A 20,776-nucleotide genomic window follows, 5' to 3' on the forward strand; every position below is an offset into this window, starting at 1 on the left:
CTCATTACGGTCTATCGTTAGTCGGATTCAAATATGCTTTCTGTGTTTAGTGTAGCGGTTTGATTCTTTTTCCTTCCATATAACCAGGGGGGATTGGGCATCAGTGGGGTAGCACGGACTACCCCACTGATAAAACCATTGAGGTAAAAGGGGGTTCCATCCTACCTCCATGATAAAACCAAGCTGAGATGGATACGCACGTGCGACATTTGCTTGAACGATACTCCCAAAGACCTTTATTTAGGCTATGGAAATATTTTATTATCGTCCGTACCGCGATTAAGCTCGTGACTAATTCCTCCCCATTTTGAACCCAAAACAGCAATACCATTCTTCGGGGCCTATTTGCTCATGTCTAAATATAGTCAATCTTTATGTTTGTTGTCTTTTCCGTCTGCAGTCTAATCTATTTGTGTATTAGCGCGCAAAGAAGATGTTCACCACACTGCATGATGCCATAGATAACCGGTGTTCATCCGCTTCACCGAGTCCGGATAAGCCAGGCGAGCAAAGACGCACGGAAAGGTAAGGGGTATGATGGAGGTTGCTGTGTCTATATGGAGAAGGGACCCGATTTCTCCTTGAAACTTGTGTGATGTGTAGATGATACCTTGAAGCTTCTTCTGTGGTTGTTTCATAATGAAATTAACTTACTAAGATTTTCGCGTGTATTTTCACGAATGGGGTTTTTGTTCAAAATAATGTCATGGTCATTTTTGAACCTGTAGTTATTCATCAATGTCATAGCTTCCCGGTGTTGGTACTGAACTCGAACGGGTCGTGTTTGTTAATTCCAGGAACGCACCCACAATAACTGTTTGTAGATCTATCCATTTATTTTAGTGGGCAACACTCGATAAACAGATGAAGCAGTTGAATTTCCATCTGAAACAATGGAAATGTAAGATAATCTTCGAACAGTTTGTTTTCCCACGATACTTATGTTTCAAAGTAAGGCGGTTCGGCTTGAGTCGTATCGTACGTCAGTAGTAAAGAAAGCGTGGACAACTGGGATGAAGTAAGAATTTTACACCCATTTTATTCATTTATCTACATGAAGCGAAGGAAAAATTAACCATCCATGTAACTAAAGTATGACCCTGACCTATATATGAACTCACGCATGCGCAACAGGGGTTTGACGCAGCAGTGCATTGTCCTGAACTAAGCGGGGAAATTCCCTGCTGAGCATGTTTATACATGTACGGGAAATTCCGTGTGAGTCATCACCATCAAACTAGCCTATATAAAGGACCCCCGTTGTCAGTCCGGCCGGCCGGTCGCGGAGTCTAGCTGATGTTGAACACGAAGTTCCTATCGGTGCGAACTAACTTTCATATCCATTCAATCCATAATGTCTTAGGTATCGCTCCAGCGGCGGACTAAATCCTTCTTGTTTTTGAATTTCTAGCGCCTGATGAAATATGTCCTGAATAAGTTCTGACCCCGGAGCCTCCTCGTTCCGAAGGGTTGCGCCTTTTTCTTGTATTTGTGTAAGCAGCTGTTTATATTGAACGTAATAATGTTATATCTTCTCTCTTCTTTTTGATACTCCAGTTTTTCCTTGTATTACATCAATAACGACGCCAGGTATAGGAGTTAAGGCTAACAGTACCGGAACTGTTGGAATTGCTGCTATTACAGCAGAGCTTACAAGAATTCCCTTAGTAATATTAAGAGCCATATCAATTCGACCCATTAATTTATAACTTCGTCGATATGCAGCACTTGTTCTTTCGATATAATCAGCCAATTGTTCAACGCTTTCAACAACTGAGATGTGCATTTTTTTACTGTATATGTAAGGGATGATAAAAAATAATTGTAGTAATATAGAAAGACAATATGGCAGAAGGAGGAGAAGATATACCACTCCAGGATTTAGTTGATGCAAATGTAAATGATGATGATGATGACGCTACTGCTGAAACATTCTTTATAGACTATGATAATGCCCTTGCAGAAGCTGATCCTTTCCTTGTTAGCCCAAAGGTTGATCGTTTGACTGAACTTAAAGCAGATGAAAAATTAAGAATGGTTAATAAATTCTTAGATGAGAATAAAATTACTGATCCGGATGCACTAAATGTATTGGCTATGGAATCTGAGGTTAGGGATGGAAAGCTGTATTATAAAAACCTCAAGCTGTCTAAAGATAGAGGAGGTGGATTTTATAAGCTGTCCACATTAATGAGTTTAAAAGGAGGACATGAATTTATTAGAGAAGTATTAGCAGAGCCCGAATATGTGAAACGTGAATTGCATTCTGAAGATGTGAAAAAGGATAAAATACCGGCTGAGAAGATGACGCCAAAAGACATGGGTATATACAGAGATGAACTGACAGAGTTACGGAAAGATGCTTCTGGTAATGCACACAAAATACGAGCTTTTGAAAATAAAATCGACCAATGGAACAATCTAAACCCGAATATAGAGCTTTTGTTGATGAATTAAAGATGGCAAATATGCGTCTTGATGAGCTTTACAGTGAAAGAGAAAATCTGTTAGAGCAGACAGAACTTACACCCGAACTCAGAACAAGACTAGCTAAAATTGATGATCGAATTGAAGTACAACTTGATATGATCAGTGGGGCACGTGAAAGACTGGCTACGACTAGGTCTCTTCGTGATGTAATTTCTGATCCAGAATTATCACTGAGACTGAAGCTGACAGAGTTATTTAAACGAAATGGTATAACAATCGCTGCAATACTGACTGCCCTTGGAATGACAATATCAACAATTGCCCTGGCTGTGACTAGAGGAGGAGGGGGAGGAGGAGGGGGGAGCAGGGGAGGAGGAGCAAACACAGGAGGTTCAGGTCCGCCCAAAGTATATACAAAAGCGAAAGAAATTGTAAAGCAATTTGGCGAATGGTTAAAAACATTGGCCGCAAAAAGTGCTGCTGCAATACCAGGTTTAATCGGCTCCCTCGTCAGTTTTCTATTAAAAACAGCAGGATCGGTTGTCGGATTTGTCGGAGAACAGCTATGGATATTTTAACTGGATTAACATTAGTCATTATAAATAAAATTATGTATTAATATATACACTCCCTACGGCATCAACATGTTTGGTGAAAAGAATATTGCAAAGTTTCTTTCTAAAAATAAAGACCTGTTTGGTTTCTCTGTCGAATTGGAATGGTGCAAACTTCGGCGGGTAAATCGACATATCCTTCGAGCAAATCCAGGTGTCCGACTAAAGGATGATAATCTGTATCATAACATATTAGCTTTCGTGAAGGAATGTCAAAAGACCAACTTCTTTAAGCGACTAGAATTCATAAACGTCTTTCAGGAGATTGACAATGATGAAATGGAAGTCCAACATTTACAAGAATATTGGGTCCTTCGATTGATTCGCGACACAGGCAATCGATTTATCTTTCAGGCAGACGGAAATATTTATGTAAAGATGTGATTTTTTCTTCTAAGTTATTATATACACGAAGTGAAATGTAAGATGTGATTTATTTTCTTTTTTTTCTTCTACTATATACATTACACGAAAAATGGGGTACGATAGAACATTATCACCGACTTTCACCAACCGAATACCGAATGGAACGAAGTCAGAAAGAACTCATCATGTGATTGCTCATAATCCAAGTGAGGCAGATCCAGGCCAGACACTTATCATACGATGTCCGAAGTTAGAAAGCGGAGTACTCTTAGTTCCAGATACTTTCGACCTGGTTTTTGATCTCGAAGTAATGGGAGGTGGAACTACCCGTGTAGTACAAAATGTTGCAAAAAATTTGGTGGAGAGTATGAAACTCACATTTGAGGGCCAGGCACTTTCCGATTTGAGTAAATATAACCTCATTGAATGCTATCGTGATCTCTTCAAACATAAAAAGGAGAGATCGAACATGACACTGTACGGAATTCAGAACGAAAATCTAAGAAAATTGAGAAGTGGCGCGGCCGATGCAGATGCCGCCGTCGTGGGCGATAATTTACTTTTCGACACATATAAAACAAAATATGCTATTCGTCTCACTCATCCCCTCATAACAGGCCATGGAGTTGCATATCCAAAAGCGTTAGGGAGTCATATTGAATGGGAAATTACGTTGGCACCCGCCCCCCAATTACTTGTCAGTAATAAACTGATTACAACCAATTATAAATTAAAAAACATTCAAATGGAATACGAGACGATTTCTGACCTCGATCTCGCGAGGTCAACTGCTGGTTATTACAACGGTGGAAAAAGTTACCTTTACGAGCATATACATTATTTTAGAAAAATCCCATTCAAAGAATCGGACACGGTTATCAATGAAAATATAAATGTACCACGACGTAGCATTAGAGGTATCGCTATACTCTTCACTAAAAATCAGAATCAGTCAGAACTGAACAGTGAACTTTTCTTTAACCCATCCATTGAATCTGTGTCTGTAATGATTGAAGGCATTGCAAATAAAGTGTACGCTCAGAAGATGATACCAAGACAATTTTGGCGAGAGGTGCGACGGTATTTTGCTGAAGATAAAGATTGGTGTGAAATTGATATAGATGAGGCCGATTATTTGAAGAATAAATTCTGTCTGTTTATCGATCTGCGTAGTTTTAAAGATATTGAGTTTCATGGAAATGGTTTAAAAGTAATGAACACAAAGGACGGAATTCAACTTGAGATCCTGAAGAAAGATACCGCGTGGGTTGGCGATGACGCTCACAATGATAATATATTTGCCCACATTTATGTTATCAGTGATGCCCTGGTCTCTATTGAAAATAGTAGATTAAAGTCTTTACAATTTTAAACCGTAACCATGACCCGTCGTCCGTCCTATCGGCCATGTTTCTGCCAGCCATTCGCCTGTGTCTGGATTGTATAACTGCACACGTTTGATATCATTTGGCGCCATCATGATTTTACTACGCTTTTCACTACGGATTTCTCCAGCCTTTTTCCGTACAAACTGTACAAACTGTGCCCGCTCGGGCTTCTTCCCAGTTTTAAACAGATCCTCATAGTCTTCAAAGTTCAAATGTTTTCTAACACAAACATCTTTCACCCCTTTATTTTTTTTCGTCTCCGAAGTTGGAGTTCGAAAAGCATACACTTTCGAGCGTATGCCGACAAAATCAAGAATAGGTTCACCATTCAACTCATCTTTAAATTTACCTATCACTTTTTTATTAATCTTCGGAAAGTTGGGTCCGCTCATCCCACTAGTATCATATATAGACTTCTCACCATTCTTTTCAACATCTTCTCGGACTATATCATTGAAAGTTACGTCCGGGTCCGGGGAGGGTATTGTACACTGTAAACAAAACTGTCAGTATCCATGTAGGCTAATCGTATTCCAGGGAACTTGACCCGAAAGTAATTGTAATGCGTCTCATACATAAGCAGCTTAGAAAGTTCGAGTACTGCGGCGCCGATGAAAACTGGTTTTACATATCTATGCTCATCCGTTTTCAGTTCCAGTAGGGCACTGTCGCAGGAATCGCCATCCTCTTCGGAAGTTATGAAAGTTATATGTTTCATCTTTGGATTATACTTCTGAATCTTTTTACGTCCACTATCCGTGCCGTTCCAGTCCGAAACAAATTTAAAGTCTCTGTACTTTCGAACATCTTCTATTGTCTTACCGAACATTGCATTATTCATCAGCTTATAGAAATTCTTTTCGAAATCTGTCTTCCCGTTTGCCCTCATTTTAGTGTTAAAGTCGATATATTTCGCGAGACATGGAGCTTCATCGAAAGCAAGCACCCGATAAATCTTTTCAATCTCATTCCCATCCGAAGATAGAATTCCAGCAACTTGTAGTGTAAGACATAGGACTCTCTATCCATCACACTTGTAATCAGTCGACCGCCCTGCCTCGGAAATTCATAGTGATGCGGTGCTAATGGCAAATCGCTGTGTTCTTCATGTAATTCGGCTGGGTATTCTAAGTCTACTTCTAGAAAACTTGGTGGAAAGGTGGCGCCAGGTCCCCACGCTCCGCCAGCTCCACCGTCTCGGGCATACCATTCCTCCCACTCTTCCATCGTCATCCAATGAAGTCCGCCCGTAGGCATTGCCTGACTCATTGCCCAGCCGTAGAGATTGTTTGCATCGAGATATTTTATTTCGGTTAACGGTTTCTCCGGATCCCAGTTCCCGCCAGCGGCGGCGTAAGCAGGATGATTTGTCTGTAAATAATGAATATTACACTGGCTGATACCACCTCTAATTCCCCGTTGTACGAAAGTCATCTGCTCAGCATCTTGAATGAGCCCAAATTTATTACCCGTGTAAAGTAACATAGCATCCCATGTCAAGCCGGGCGCTGACATATAGTGGGCTGGATCTAACTTGTACGCTTCTAAACATGTGTCGCGAAAATTTTCAAATATATTTGCAAGAAGTAGAACGTCAGTCTCACAATAGAATTCCATATAATCACGAATCGTTTTACATCCAACTTCGTCCCATACTCTTAATGCATGTTCGTAATCGGACTCTGAAATCCCCTCTTCCGTCAATTCGCTATAAAATTCCCCCCTCTCCGGGAGCTGGTTCTCTCCCAGTCTGTCAACCGAGTCTAAATATTCGTAGGGGAAGAAACCTTTCGCCCTTTGAATGTCCGGGTACGTAAGTGGTACTGCCGTCCATCCGTGGTCCGGCACAGTTTTTGCCAACTTCGCCAATGACCCCATCATCAGCTGAGCACTGTCCATAAACTTTATAGAAAAGAAACGTCTCTTTATCTCCCTCTTCCCTCCGGCAACAACAATTGAGGCGTGAAAAATAAATGTTTTCGAGAGACCCATAATTCCTCCATTGCTCGTCTTAGCTATAATTTTAGGCTCTGGTCCCCCTCCGGCGTCGATTTCATGTAATTCTTTCAAAATAAAAGAACCATCGTATCCCTTGAGGTTGTGAAAGTAGATAGGAATGGTTCTCGACGGCCGGCATCCTTCGCAATAGAAGGTCGCCTCCTCCTTCACTACTCGGTATCCTGCCGGCTCTCCACATGCAATACAGACTGGATCACATCCGTCGCGCCGGTAATTAGAAGGATCCCTCATCGGTATTATTTTCCAATAATACGATTTCGAATAATACTCAGCCCGTTCTTTCATATCCTTTAGAAAGTCTGTAACACAGGAGAGACCTGTGAATGTTCTTTTACCATAAACAGTGGGTCGGCCCGGGCCTCGTTCCGAAGAGGAACTTCCCCACCCCCGTTCCACCATAACATACGAAAGACAAATTGGAATGTGTCGGCCGGTCCCCTTCTCAATAATTGCCTCAGTATCTGCATAGACGACGTAGGGAGAAGGAACCTTCTTCCGATGTCCTTCAAATTGACACACTTCCTTAGGAAAACCTGGCTGGGCAGTGTCTGTTCACAGTACACCTGATGTTTTTCTAATTCTTCTGTTGACTTAAAACCTCTTTACAAACCATACAAATACACTTCCGTCTGCGCTCATTCTTTCGATTAGTACGAGAATTACGAAGGCGATTTTCCGCAGTAATTGGTACGAAGTGAGAACGGCCGCCGTCTTCGCCAACTATCAGTAAGATATTTGCTATTTGATTCCTATCGGCTTCACCTTCGGCTCCGCCAGGGGCACTATATAACACAGTTATGTCGGACGGGGGAGCGGGATCATTTTCGTAGATCTGAAATACTGAAGTTTGATGCCTGGATTTTGCTGCTCGAAGCGCCTGAATACAGTCAGATCGGCGGGCGTGGGCGTGGGAATACCTTCCCAACAGTAGTCAGCCATAAATGGAGCGTACGTATTCCATTTTCTCCTTACCTGACCACATTTCTTTTCACGAAACTCGGGGTCGGCCAACTTTAAACTTGCTACGATGGCGTATTGAAAACAGTTCTCGCTGCCCGAAGGTAGCACCAGATCGCTCACACAATGCTTATTTTTTAACCATCTGGGAAGTTGGACTGCGCCATCCCCCGGGCCAGCCCCGAGTAAAACTTCTACTAGAATTACTTCAAAATTAAGTATCTCCTCGAGAACGAGACCAGAACCCTCAACATTTTCAATTGTATCAAGCATAAGGTCGTAGCGATCTATTAATTGTTGCCCCACATCCGATCCCGATCCTCTTACATCTTTTGTGTATGTATCTTTTAATTTAACATACAATGTACGCGGTTGTGTATTACCAGTTTTCGGATCCGATAATTTGACTTCCATTTCGGTATAAACAGAGTACATCTTTCCCCCTTTGACCATACCTTCAATATCCACCAGCTCCCCGATATCCTCGACTCGCTTGACTTCAGGAAATTCTTTTCGTAAAACTGCTCCCTTGAATGCTTCATGTAATCGATGGGCCATAATAATCTTTATGATATATACTATCCTAAAATTTTTTAAAATGAAAAATAATTATTTTATGATAGGTCATCAAAATCCACTATAATATTTTTGTCAGCATTTATTTGTTTATATATCTCACCTAATCTTTCTAAGTCGACTATTTCTTCCGCATCTTGAATTTCTGGTTTATTAGGTGCAGCACAAAATATTAATCTCTCAACAGTGAAAGAAAGGGCACGTTTATTTAAGCGCGGTTAAATGCTAAGAATTCTATCTTACTACCTTTCCGGATATTACGAGGTACAATAGCAGGATTTTCTCGGACTGGCAATGGGCTCACTGCTTTAAAAGCACAGTCAATTTCTTGAACCATATCAATACATGTAGCGAAATCGTGAGCCCCTCCCCCTCTTTTAAACCGAAATTTAAAATACGCCACGCCCTGTGCCTCGCTCCCTCGCTTCTGATACACTTTAGATGGATTGTAAAATCCAGTAGTATTCTTGGAGTGAGCGGCCAGGCTTGCAGCATAACTTTTAGCAGTGCTTGCATCGAAACTTTCACCTAGGGTACGGAATACTATTAAATCGGTAAACTTTTGAAGACTCGGTTGCCAACGGACACACACCCCATCACATGTAGCTGGATCTTTTGAACCGTACTTAGGTCCGATATTGAAAACCACTTCTAGCTCACTGTCTACATATATAATAGGATCTACATATTCACCAAATACTAATTTGCCTCCATCATCAATTTTGATGTTTTCTCCGGTTTCAAGTATTTTTATTGCATCTGAAATAGAAAGGATTGTCATTGTCTTATCGTATATATCTTAATAAAAAAAAAATTTTAAAAAAATTTCTATGATATAGTATCCCCAAAATGTCATACATATTCATAAATGGACCAACTGGAAGTGGTAAGAGTTACGATGCAGTAAATTTGTCTGCGTCTCACGTACCAGAATTTGACACTAGTTTTTCTAGCAACATTGCCGACTTTTATAATGGGCGTGTCACCCCGTTTCGATTGCCGATTTTCAGAATCAGTTTATAGAACATACTCTTAGTTTACAATGTCGGGCTGGGAGGACCTCTCCTTCGGAACGCTACATTATTTGTGACTCTTCCATAATTCAACATCTAACTTTTTCTAGAATCCGGGGCGTGGCAGCGGAAGAAAAAAAGATTGTTTCTAGAGCATTTGACCATTTGCATAGTTTCATTATCATATTCAAAGATATGCCTTGGGATTATTGCAGGCGGAATGTGTTGACTCGAGCCAGGTCGTACGAAATAACCGCCTTAAAAGAACTAGAAGAGATTCACAACAAGTTCAAACAGACTTTCTTAGAAATTTGCCACGACTACAGGCTTCCATGTTTGGTAATTAGTCAGCCCCTTACGCCTGAAGTTCTCAAGAATATACTTAATCCAACGATTGATACAGAGACAGTCGGACCAGTAGATTTTCCACAAGCTTTTGACTTTGGAATTGCATGGGGTAGCTCACGCGATAGCGGCAGCCAGGGATTTTTAATAGACGGTTTCGAGGAGGAGGAACTTGAAAAAGCGTACTTCCCACCTGGTCAAGAACAACTAGAACAACGTCGAGTCTCACTCAAGAACCTACACAAACTTCTTAATGCTTGTGAAACAGTGTGTGCTTATAATGCTCCGTTTGACTTACGAGCACTTGATATGATGAAAAGGGTGGACTTTGGAGTTACTTGTCTATGGTTCATGTCAGTTGTGTACATTATACTTCAGCCAGAACTTATTGATAAAGCTGAAAAAGGGGCGCTCGAAAGAACGGACCGTGGCAACATGAGAAGTCGCTTTGAAGATCTTGCAAACTTAATATGTTCAGGAACTGAGGGGCCCCCACCTCATCCACATACTGCCGAAAAAGATGCAATAAGTGAACATTACTTACGACAGTACATGATAAATACTTGGCCAGGTGGGTGGAAGCGAGGTGGTAAACTGACACTTTCGGCTTTCAAGAAATTAAGACTTTTTCCATGGTACTTATTGAATAACTTTCGTAAATACTTACGTTAGTACTTACGTAGTACTTGACAAGTACCATGGACAGGAACTTACGTAGTACTTGACAAGTACCATGGGCAGGAACTTACGTAGTACTTGACAAGTACCATGGACAGGAACTTACGAAGTTCTAATAACATTTTCCTCCGGCTCCCAACTATTGAAACTTTCTGGATAACCTTTCCATTTTATCAGATAATATTTCTTTCCTCTAATTTTTTTCGTCTTCAAAATTCGTTCTACTCTGTACAGCTCGTCGGCTCCCCGGGCGCTCTGAAGTTCATCAGAATAGAAAGTGCCGAGTATTTCCTCTCCATTCAGATCTTTTATTTTGTAAACTGGTGGCGTTCCCAAGCCAGCTGCATACACCACTTTTGAAACTACGAAAATCTCCTCTGTCCAATTTGGTAAATATCCTTTCTTAAAAGTGGTCTTGTATTTTGTAATTCGAACCCGTTCTCCCGGCTTGAATTCAGGGTCACTCCCCCGGCTGCCAACTCAGGACCGAATAGTGTATAAATGCCTGCCAATCGTTCTCCTCTGTTACGTCCCTGGGTTTCATTTTGATACTTCCGTGAACGGTGTTATTGTAATTCTCGAGAAGTTCTGGTAGAATGGGGAGCCAGGAACGTGTCTGTTTATATGTAAAGTATTTCCACATCATCGTCTTAAGAGTCCGATTAAAACGTTCAACAACGCTAGCTTTTTGTCACTGTAGGTGTGAAACCAGTGAATCCTGACTCCTCCAACCATTTCTGCATTTTTCGGTTCGTAAATTCCCGCCCCTCATCTGTCTGAAGTTTGTCGGGCCTTCTCCCAGATTTCTTAATCACGTCTTGTAGCGCCTGTAACGTATCATCAGCCGTTTTTGACTGTATCGGCCTGGCCCATGCATATTTGCTTAGCACATCGATTACTGTTAGCATGTATCGAATGTTACGGTTCTCTTTTGCGAACGGGGAGGGAATTCCACGAGATCCGCTTGCCATTGAGAGTCTATCGATGTTACAAAAACGCGACGGCCGCCCGTAGCATGAGAACGAGCTACCGTTTATGTAGATTATAAGTTAGCTGAGTTTTTAACCAGTCCTGCACCTCTTTCTTAGTAACGTACAGGAGTCCGCTGGCCCGTGCTGCGTCATACAATTTTTGTACACTCCAAAACCAGTTTTCGGGTTGTAATATAATTCTCTAAGAGTGCCTTCAGCGGAGCCTTCGGCTTCAGCTTCCATAATTGCTATATTATACGAATAATTTTATGTCGTACGGAGGGCATCTATATAGTACCAAAATCGGCGGCCACCGGACCCTCTATAAATCTCATACTATACGGATGCCGTAAACGAAATACTAGTTTACTGAATGGCCTATTTTCAATTGCTTGATTAGGCCCACGGCTTCCCGTTCTGACACCTCCATTCCATATTCTTTTATAATAGTTTTGTTGTCTATCTTGTTCGGTGTGTAAAATAGTACTAACATCTGTATGTTTTCCCTAAATGGTTTACTAATACTAGTATATTGTTGAGTCAGAACCCAGACAGATAATCCGTCATGTCTTGCGCTGAAACCAAGTTGGACTAAAACGTTACTGCGCTTCTTCATATCTTTGGACGAGGCGCAGTCATCGAGGATTATTAAAGTGTTCGTTCCAGCCCATTCTTTATGCACGTAGGTTAATGTATCATCCACTGCATCGAGTCCGACTGGAAATATAAACACTTATCATCGGTGAAAATGAATCTTCTATTATACGCTTTATTATTCATGAATGTTGGGCAAATGAATATCACATATTCGAATTTCCTTAAGTACGGACCGGTGAGGAGGTCCAACATAAATTCTGTTTTGCCAGAATATGTCGGTCCAGTTATAATCATGTTGAATGGTGGGGTTACGTATATTGACATTTCCTCTGGATCTATATACTGTAAATTAATGAATCTCTTCTAGTTCTTTTAAGTTACTGGTTCGAGTTAGATGAAACCCAGTCACATCGACAGCATCTGAATGAACTATATATTTAGTGACTTTATTCCAGTACCTACAATAGTAATGAATATTGCTAAAGATAACAAACCAATTTTGCCGAATTCGTGAATAGGGTCTGCAGATGCTGCCCGTTCCGGGGAGGGGAGGGAGGGGACCGAATCCGAGTCGTGTCATTGTGAGGTGACTCTCCGGGCTCGTCCTGCCACTTCACGGGATCCTCTTCCCCTTCCATCTCATGTATAGCACTTTCTCGAACTTCCGTGTTTATATCACCATTCACCCCGAAGGACATAGATTCTGTAGCGTATTGCAATTCATTATTATAACCTGAGATCGCCGGGCCCGAAAGGATGACCATCTCAGACGGTAAGAGAAGTAAATTTGGCGAGACTGCCATATCAAGTTTGACACCAGTATTCATTATTGTGTCTTGATATCGCCGATAACTGATTACTTTGTCGGTATTGCGAATTTCATCTTCGAGGAGAACGCCGAATTCTTTTCGGACTTGCTCTGCACTGCCAGTATCGCCCACAATGGTACTGCGAATATTAGCTTGTGCGCCGAGTATACAATATACGTAGGCTTCAAGACTTTCGTTGAGGCGAGCTAGACCGGCCTTTGTCAATCCCGAGTCTCCTGTCAGAGGAATGAAACTATTATATTGCCCCTCCGTTCCATCATTTCGGAAGAAATAATAGTGTGGTCTGTCTTTGTCGGGCAGTACATGTTTTTTCTTTCCAAAAATGGTATGTGTATAGAAAACGCCTCCGTCGGCGGAGAGGAAAAAGTCATGACCGTTGTATATCGCTTTTGGCTGTCGAACAGGGCCACGATTAGTGTAATATTCATATCCATAACCAAGACCTTTATTTTGACCTTTTCGATAACGAAAGTCGGACTTCGTTGGACTTATATTTCCAAATTCTGTACATAGAAGTTCATATTGGACGAGATTGTACGGATTGTCGCCCGCTTTGAAGGTGGGGGTATCGTCTGGAAGTGCAACCTGCATTTCGTGAAGGATACGACGTATTGTAAAGTATACATGGAAACGGCAGAATGATCGTATTTGGGGCGGAAAATCCCCCCCTTCGGAACCGAAGAGATGGGTGAATGATATACCACAACCAGTAGTGCTGCACCATACGGCAAAATTTAATTGCTGGTCCCAGTATTTCATGTTTGGCCCGCCCAGCCAGACATTACTTTCTTTAGCTGATCGATGAGTGATTACGTTATCTTTAAATATATCCCGTGGATGAAAAGTAAATTTATCTTTCGGCGTTACATATATTTCTAAGTCCATGAGAATAGGTTTTATTCCCCCGTCCGGTTTGGGAGGAATATCTTCATGCTGTACTGTCGGTACGCTCGTCTTATTCAATTGAAAAGCAACTGGGAATAGGTCTGTACTCATTATTCGTGTTTCTATATACAGATAGATTTAAATGGAGGAGAATTTTCTCGGAATCCCTGTCGGAACGATTTCTTTAGGGGTACTAACATTCCAGACATGTTAATATTATTTCGGATTCAGGTTTAAACGAATTTTTATTTTTTACTAAGAATAGATAACATACTGCAAACAATGGAGAATTTAATAAAGTCATCGGCAGCGGCAAATACGCGTTCCGAAGGGTCTTCGGAACTACCTTCAGACGCTCGATCCATAATAGAAACAAAGCGTGAAAAAATACTCTGTGTCATCGCAAGTGGACAAAGTAAGTTATTTTTTGGTAAGGAGATTTCAGTTGCTGACGTAGAAAAATGGGGAGATGAAACAGTGAATAAAGCATTTAAAGTTTATGAAGCGAAATACAGTTCTCTTATAAGTGATACCATCACTCAAAGTTTCATAGATCTAGGAGCCCGCGCAATTAGTCAGGTAGTCCAATCGATGATCGAGATAACTATGCCACTGATCTTAAAAAGGATTTTATTCTAAACAGTGAAATAAAACGATTATCAGGCGGATAGCGTACACGTGGGGGCCATACTTGCTATAGTTTCCACCGGTTTAATTACAGGTAAACATTTAAAATTTTAAAAAAATCGGGTTTAATATAGTACCTGAAATAAATGGATTCAACTTCGCCGACTCAGCAAACGGAAACGACCTCCACACCGCAAACGACGACCTTCCCGACTCCGTCACAGCGCAACATAGAGAAAGTTACAATGCCGCCGAAGCATCCAGGGAGAGTTGCTGCGGGCAAGCGACTAGCGGAATGGAACAGGCAAAACAAGGAGAAGAAACTAAAAGCAATGGAGGGGAATGATAGCGATGCGGTAGCGACAAACTGTATAAGCCTACCGCCTACAATGAAAGAACAGTGTGATAATAATTCACACTGGTATAATAAATGTTATCTTGTTTTAGGAATTGTGGGAGTTTCATTGACTGCATTAGGACTATATTGGGGGCGTGCTCGACATATTTGTCCCATTCGAAAAGATCCTCCCCAGAAAGCGAAAAAAACAGAGCACGTAGCAGCTCCCTCCGGAACAGTTCCGACAGGGGAGGGGGAGGGGGAGGGGAGGGAGAGGGAGGACCCAGCTCCTCTACATTGTATGAGATGGATTAACTACCCATATTTTTTATTTTATTTTTTATTTTATATACTAGTCAGCAATCATGGATATTAAAACAGTTGTAAACACAATGTACGATGGTATTGTAATCGCAGGACTTGCGATGGGATATCTAATGATCTCCAGCAAATTTCTGAAAATAGAGGTTGGCGATCCAAGTCGACCAAATTTAACTCGATTGGCAAAATTAGGCGGTGCGACTGCTGCCGCGGTAGCAACCAAAGATCTCCTTGAACAGAAAAATATTATTCCTGCAGAACCTTATACTTCGTAATAATAATATTCATCGAACATTTATACTTAGTAATATATACAGCGCACAACAATGATCATTTGGATTGAAAGCCAAACAGGTGAACCAGTCACTGTTAATTTTTACCCTTGCATTGACACGACACAGTTTACGAAGATAGACTGCTAGAGTGCGGACTATATAATTCATGGCATAACATAACATCGACGAATAATGTAATAAAATATCAAGAAGGTGACCAACCAAAGAAGACTAAATCAATACGTCCAGGTAACTACAATATCGATACGTTAAACAAAGCAATCGGGTTGAAGCAAAAAATTAATTTTGAAAAACATCTGCCGACAAACCACGTTCTTCTAACTTTGGCTAAAGATGTTAAAGTTTATTTCAATGCTACAGGTAGCTTGCCAACGTAGTTGGTTTTTCAGATAAACCTGAGGACAACCCAGTTATAAAAAGTACTATGAGTCCGAAGAAAGTGGATTCTTAACAGTCACTAAATATATAGTTCATTCAGATGTAGTCGATGTTACTGGAAATTATGTTTCATTTGGTTCGGGTGCCTCCGGAGGATACATACAGGGGAAAGTATCGAACTGTTTACAAATACTTCCCATCCGGGATACGAGAGAAATAAGTGAAAAGGTTACTTACGATTTTAAAAACGGAGCAATTTCTATGCCATTGAGAAAAGGGGGAGATTACATGAATTCAATGCGTATCTGGATAACAGATCAGGATGGGAACATGATCGATTTCAATAACTGGCCAATTAGCTTTTGTATTGAATTGCTGTAGTCGTTCCGAAGGAGCCCCCTACCGGTGTAACCCTATCGGAAGATAAACCATCCCACGACCAATCCTCCAGCAATATAGATCATCTCATATTTCTTTTGCTCAGGACTGGGTTGATAATAATCTGAGAATTGAACTGCCCCTTCGGAACGGTCTGACGTAGAGTTGCTTTGCACCGCTTCTGCTTCTTCCAGGATTTCTGCATCTGTATCTCTTAATTCTGCCGCAGCATGTGCGTCCTTTGCTTGATTTTCTCTTTCCCAGTCAGCCTGTAGTAATCTTTTTTTTCTGACCAGACGTTGCGATCATGTTCAAATTTTTCTAATGCTTTATCATGTCGGACCTTCTCTTCAATAAGAGCGTCACCATTCCCGAAAGCTTTTGTCCGATAATATTTCCTCCTGTGAATGCCGTTGCATTTAATACAGCACCGAGAACTGTCATTCCTATAGCTGAAGCCATGACTGTGTATTGTATATTACAAGGTATTATTTAATTTTCACTGTATATAGGTCCCTACGGAGTATGTCTGATCCAAGTGGCTTCGGTCTAGGTACAATTCGTATGCAAAATCTTGAGCTTGAAGATCTGAGTGATGTTAAAGTTAACAATAATACTAAGATGGCTGCTAATCATAATAAGGATTACGTCCTTCGTTACAAGGACCGCGAAAAATATTTCGTTTTAGCCAATGCCGCGGCGCCACCCCACGAGCATGCTGTAGAATTTTCCGAACTTAAAGACATTGATGAAACTGTAATTGACGCCACAAAGGCTTCGAATGATTCTACTCCTTTTGCTCTGACATGGGATTCGGCTAGTCAGAAATTCATGCCTTATAATGTGCCGCGTAACATCTTAGATATATTGGATAGTGAAATTGCAGGAGGTGTTGCTGAACCACCAGGAACTCCGAATGTGATTTATTTTGATAGCAATGTAAACAAATATAAATTGTTAGATTTTCGTAGTTGGCTTACTCCTACAAATCCATACATTGCACTTCTTGGTATACCAATTCATCTTAAAATTAGTCCTCTTAATACAATAATGAAGGCAGATAATACACTAAGAAGGTGGATAAACGAGGGGGGAGAATTATTGCTCGTATACAGCTAGCGGAGTTCCAGTAAGATTATTTTGGGACACAACTTTAAAGAAACTGGGTCTTAAAAGTGTCGGTGATGAGGCAGCTGTTCTCACTTTACAGACAGTAAATCAACAGATGACTGATAATATGAAAATACTTCAACATGGTACAGTTCTCATTAGATGTGTAAAGTTAGCTACGGGAGATGAATTTGACGATTTGGTTGGATATTATGCTATGAAAACAGATAACAGAACAACTTGTGATATTATCATAAGTATTGATAAAGATCGGGGAGGGGAAATGAGTATTGAATGTTTTGTTGGTGGGAATAGAATAGAGAACGACTTAGGAACTACATTTGTACGTAGAGATAAAAGAGTGAACACTTTAGATATCAGTACCATTCATCTGAAACGTCTCATATTATTTGAAGTAATGGTCTTCCGTCACATTTTAAGTTCAGAGGAAATTACTAAAATTTTATCTATCGGGTGAACAAGTTCGCCCCGATAGGAACTTCGTGTTCAACATCAGCTAGACTCCGCGACCGGCGGTCGGACTGACACACAGGTCCTTTATATAGGCTAGTTTGATGGTGATGACTCACACGGAATTTCCCGTACATGTATAAACATGCTCAGCAGGCCCGCTTAGTTCAGGACAATGCACTGCTGCGTCAAACCCCTGTTGCGCATGCGTGAGTTCATATATAGGTCAGGGTCATACTTTAGTTACATGGATGGTTAATTTTTCCTTCGCTTCATGTAGATAAATGAATAAAATGGGTGTAAAATTCTTACTTCATCCCAGTTGTCCACGTTTACTCTACTACTTACGTCACAGTGATCGATCATCATATTATCACAGATCCGTCTGTGATTATATATAGTGTCGGGTCTAGTTCCTCAATGGTACAACCAATGGTAGAACCATTGGAAAAAAATTATCACAGACCCGTCATCGGCGAGCACAGATTGCTGCTGAGTCACGTTTATTTTCAGACACCAATAAGTTTCACCTTCGAAAAGTACTTGAAAAGCGCGGGGGTCAAAGCCACGCGTCTCGTCAATCGATACGATAAATTCTTGGCGGATTTCACAAATAACCCTAAGATTGCTCAAACAACTTCGGCTGAAAAAGAAGACACTGATGAAAAGAAGACTCAAAGCCATCATACAAGATCAAAACAATCGCTGCGAGTTTTTATATCAATGTCAAAACACAAATAGTAAGATTACTACTTCAAAACGATAAATGAGACGCAATTTATAAATTTTGTTTTGTTTTTCTGCAATTTCGAAGAAACGGGCTTGTTCCGATACCCATTAGTTCCCTGTACCATTTCCAGCACGCTGTACTTGACGTAAATGGATCGGTTCATCTTCCTGATAAACATTTGTTTACAATTAAAAGTAACGTAGTAAAATTCTTCTTGTCAAAGAATGGGACTACTACAAGCTTTGTTTTTCCCCGTCACAAAACGCCTCCAATTGGGAGCTAGATTTATGTGCCGATGAAAAGATACCGATGGCAATAATCATGGAGATACTAGCGATTGTACCTCCGTGCTTCCCCACCTCCCCGATTTATAATATAATTATCACCGCCAAGTCAGTAAGATGTTGGTATGCGATTTCATCCGTCTAGGCAAACAGTTAAAAATTTTGAAACAAATAGTCATTCACAAGGCTCCATTTTTGTCCTTTAGCGTTGCAGATTCCGAACGGGAGCTTGTAGCTTCGGCACTTCTAGAGTTGTCCAACGGTGTAGATTCGCCTTGTGTCTGCTGCCAAAGGTACTCAGCGTCTCTTTCATCTGATGAAGACGTTTTCTCCCAACGTCAACATACATTAAAAGAAAACCATTTTACGTCATCTCATCTCAGCTACCAAACTTTCGTCGACGGGATTGACGGAGACAAAAATCACACTGATCGACGCCAGTCTGGCTCTGCCTACACCTTGAACTTCAACTTCTTCATCATGCCAGAGTCAATGGCTCCAACCTATCAGTTCTATAGCACACCATCCGTACCTTCAGCTGAAAAGCAGGTACTGATGGCTGACATCACTCCACCACCTGCCACACATGTTCAAGCTGAATCGTCCACAACTGATACCAAAGACCTTATCTCTCTACTGGAGCAAACGACAAAGTCGGACTTTTCACAAGCGCCCTCAGGAGCAAGATTCAGTGGTGTTGATGAACTCACTTTCAACTCCGAATCCACGGTTACCAGGATCAACAGCAGTAGCCATAGTTACAGCCGTGAATCTGAGACAGTGGATCAAGTACTTTCAGACACCGTTGCCTTGGAAGCTCCTTCCACTCCAAAAAGGGAAGCATTCAGCTCTTCCCATCCCTTATCACACGGGAAACCTGAAATGGTTCAACACGCCATCAAGAAAGTGAAGACCCTCCAGTCATCTTCATGGCGACTGGCTGAGAAATACAGATTCAAAACAGATGGAAAAGAGCCAAAGTCTCCCAAGTGCGAATGTGCCCACTGCCATTGTCGCTTTACTCGTGCCAGCACTTTGACAAATCACCTCAGAATACACACTGGTGAGAAACCGTTTGTCTGCAATGTCTGCAGTCGAGGATTCGCCCAGAAAGGCAACCTCGTAACCCACACCAGGACCCACCAGGACAACAAGCAGTTTCACTGCAAAACCTGTGGGAAGAGTTTCACTCAGAACTCTTCACTGAAGACACATCTCCGTATCCACACCGGTGAGAGGCCATACAAGTGCGCCCATTGCCAGATGAGTTTCAGCGATCCCTCGACGCTACGCAAGCACGTTCGTGTTCACACAGGAGAGAAACCGTACAGATGTGATTTTCCAGGATGTAAGAAAGTCTTCTCTCAGTCTGGTAACCTGAAAAGACACATGAGAATTCATTAGACCTCAGATGACTATTACAATTATTATTGTTGTAGTTGTCAGAGATTGACCAAATCATGCAGGGACTATCACTATAAGACCTAAAAAACCTAGCTCTACATCTTGCAAAACAACATAGATCCTAGAAAAGAAAATATTTACAGTATTATAACAGTGCCTTTCTTGCACCACTGGGGAGAAAAGACTCAACTTTCTTGAGTGTATATTTCAAATTACACAGTCTATATAACTTTTCCAAATCTTACTTCTGTCCTTTTTGTTTTAATTTATCTTAGTTTGCAACATAAACGATTTGTTTGCTTTTTGTGTAGAGTAGGCGTCCCACAGAAATAGGGGTGTATTTTTGTTAAAGAGAGAAATATGTGACCCAAACTTCCAAAGTGCTGGAAATGGTCCAAAAGGCAATTAAAATATTCTTGTTCTGAAACTTGTCATGTTTATAAAGGAATTAAGCAGTTTTCACAATGTCAACTGTATTACCTTCCTTTTATTCAAGTGAACGGAAAAGAGAGCACGGTACTTGTGCGTGACAGACGACAAAGACAAAGTTTCTAACTTCTTATAATAAAAAAACAAAAGGCGTGCGAATTATCTGCCGCTAGATGGCGCGCTCGCTTTAGCGCCTTTCTTGTGTCTCGAGCTCGCTCTCTGTGGCACCTACCCGTTAGTGTCGGTTTGTTGTCTTTGTGTCAATGAAATAAATATGGAGTTATCTAGGTAAAAATAAATATCCACGTTCCTGTTGCAAACAATATGAAGTGATATGCACAG

General features: G+C 41.1%; 1 protein-coding gene across 1 annotated transcript; it reads left to right on the plus strand.

Moving 5' to 3' along the window:
* The first annotated feature begins 394 nt into the window (after nucleotides 1-394).
* Nucleotides 395-20,509, plus strand: LOC139120202 (zinc finger protein 483-like). The gene is made up of 2 exons (XM_070684376.1): nucleotides 395-525; nucleotides 18,808-20,509. The coding sequence occupies exons 1-2, from the start codon at nucleotides 434-436 to the stop codon at nucleotides 20,003-20,005; spliced, it is 1,290 nt and encodes a 429-aa protein (XP_070540477.1). The 5' UTR covers nucleotides 395-433; the 3' UTR covers nucleotides 20,006-20,509.
* Nucleotides 20,510-20,776: the final 267 nt, after the last annotated feature.

This window comes from Ptychodera flava, chromosome 20 (genome assembly GCF_041260155.1).
Source record: "Ptychodera flava strain L36383 chromosome 20, AS_Pfla_20210202, whole genome shotgun sequence".
In the NCBI taxonomy this organism is placed as follows: Eukaryota; Metazoa; Hemichordata; class Enteropneusta; family Ptychoderidae; genus Ptychodera; species Ptychodera flava.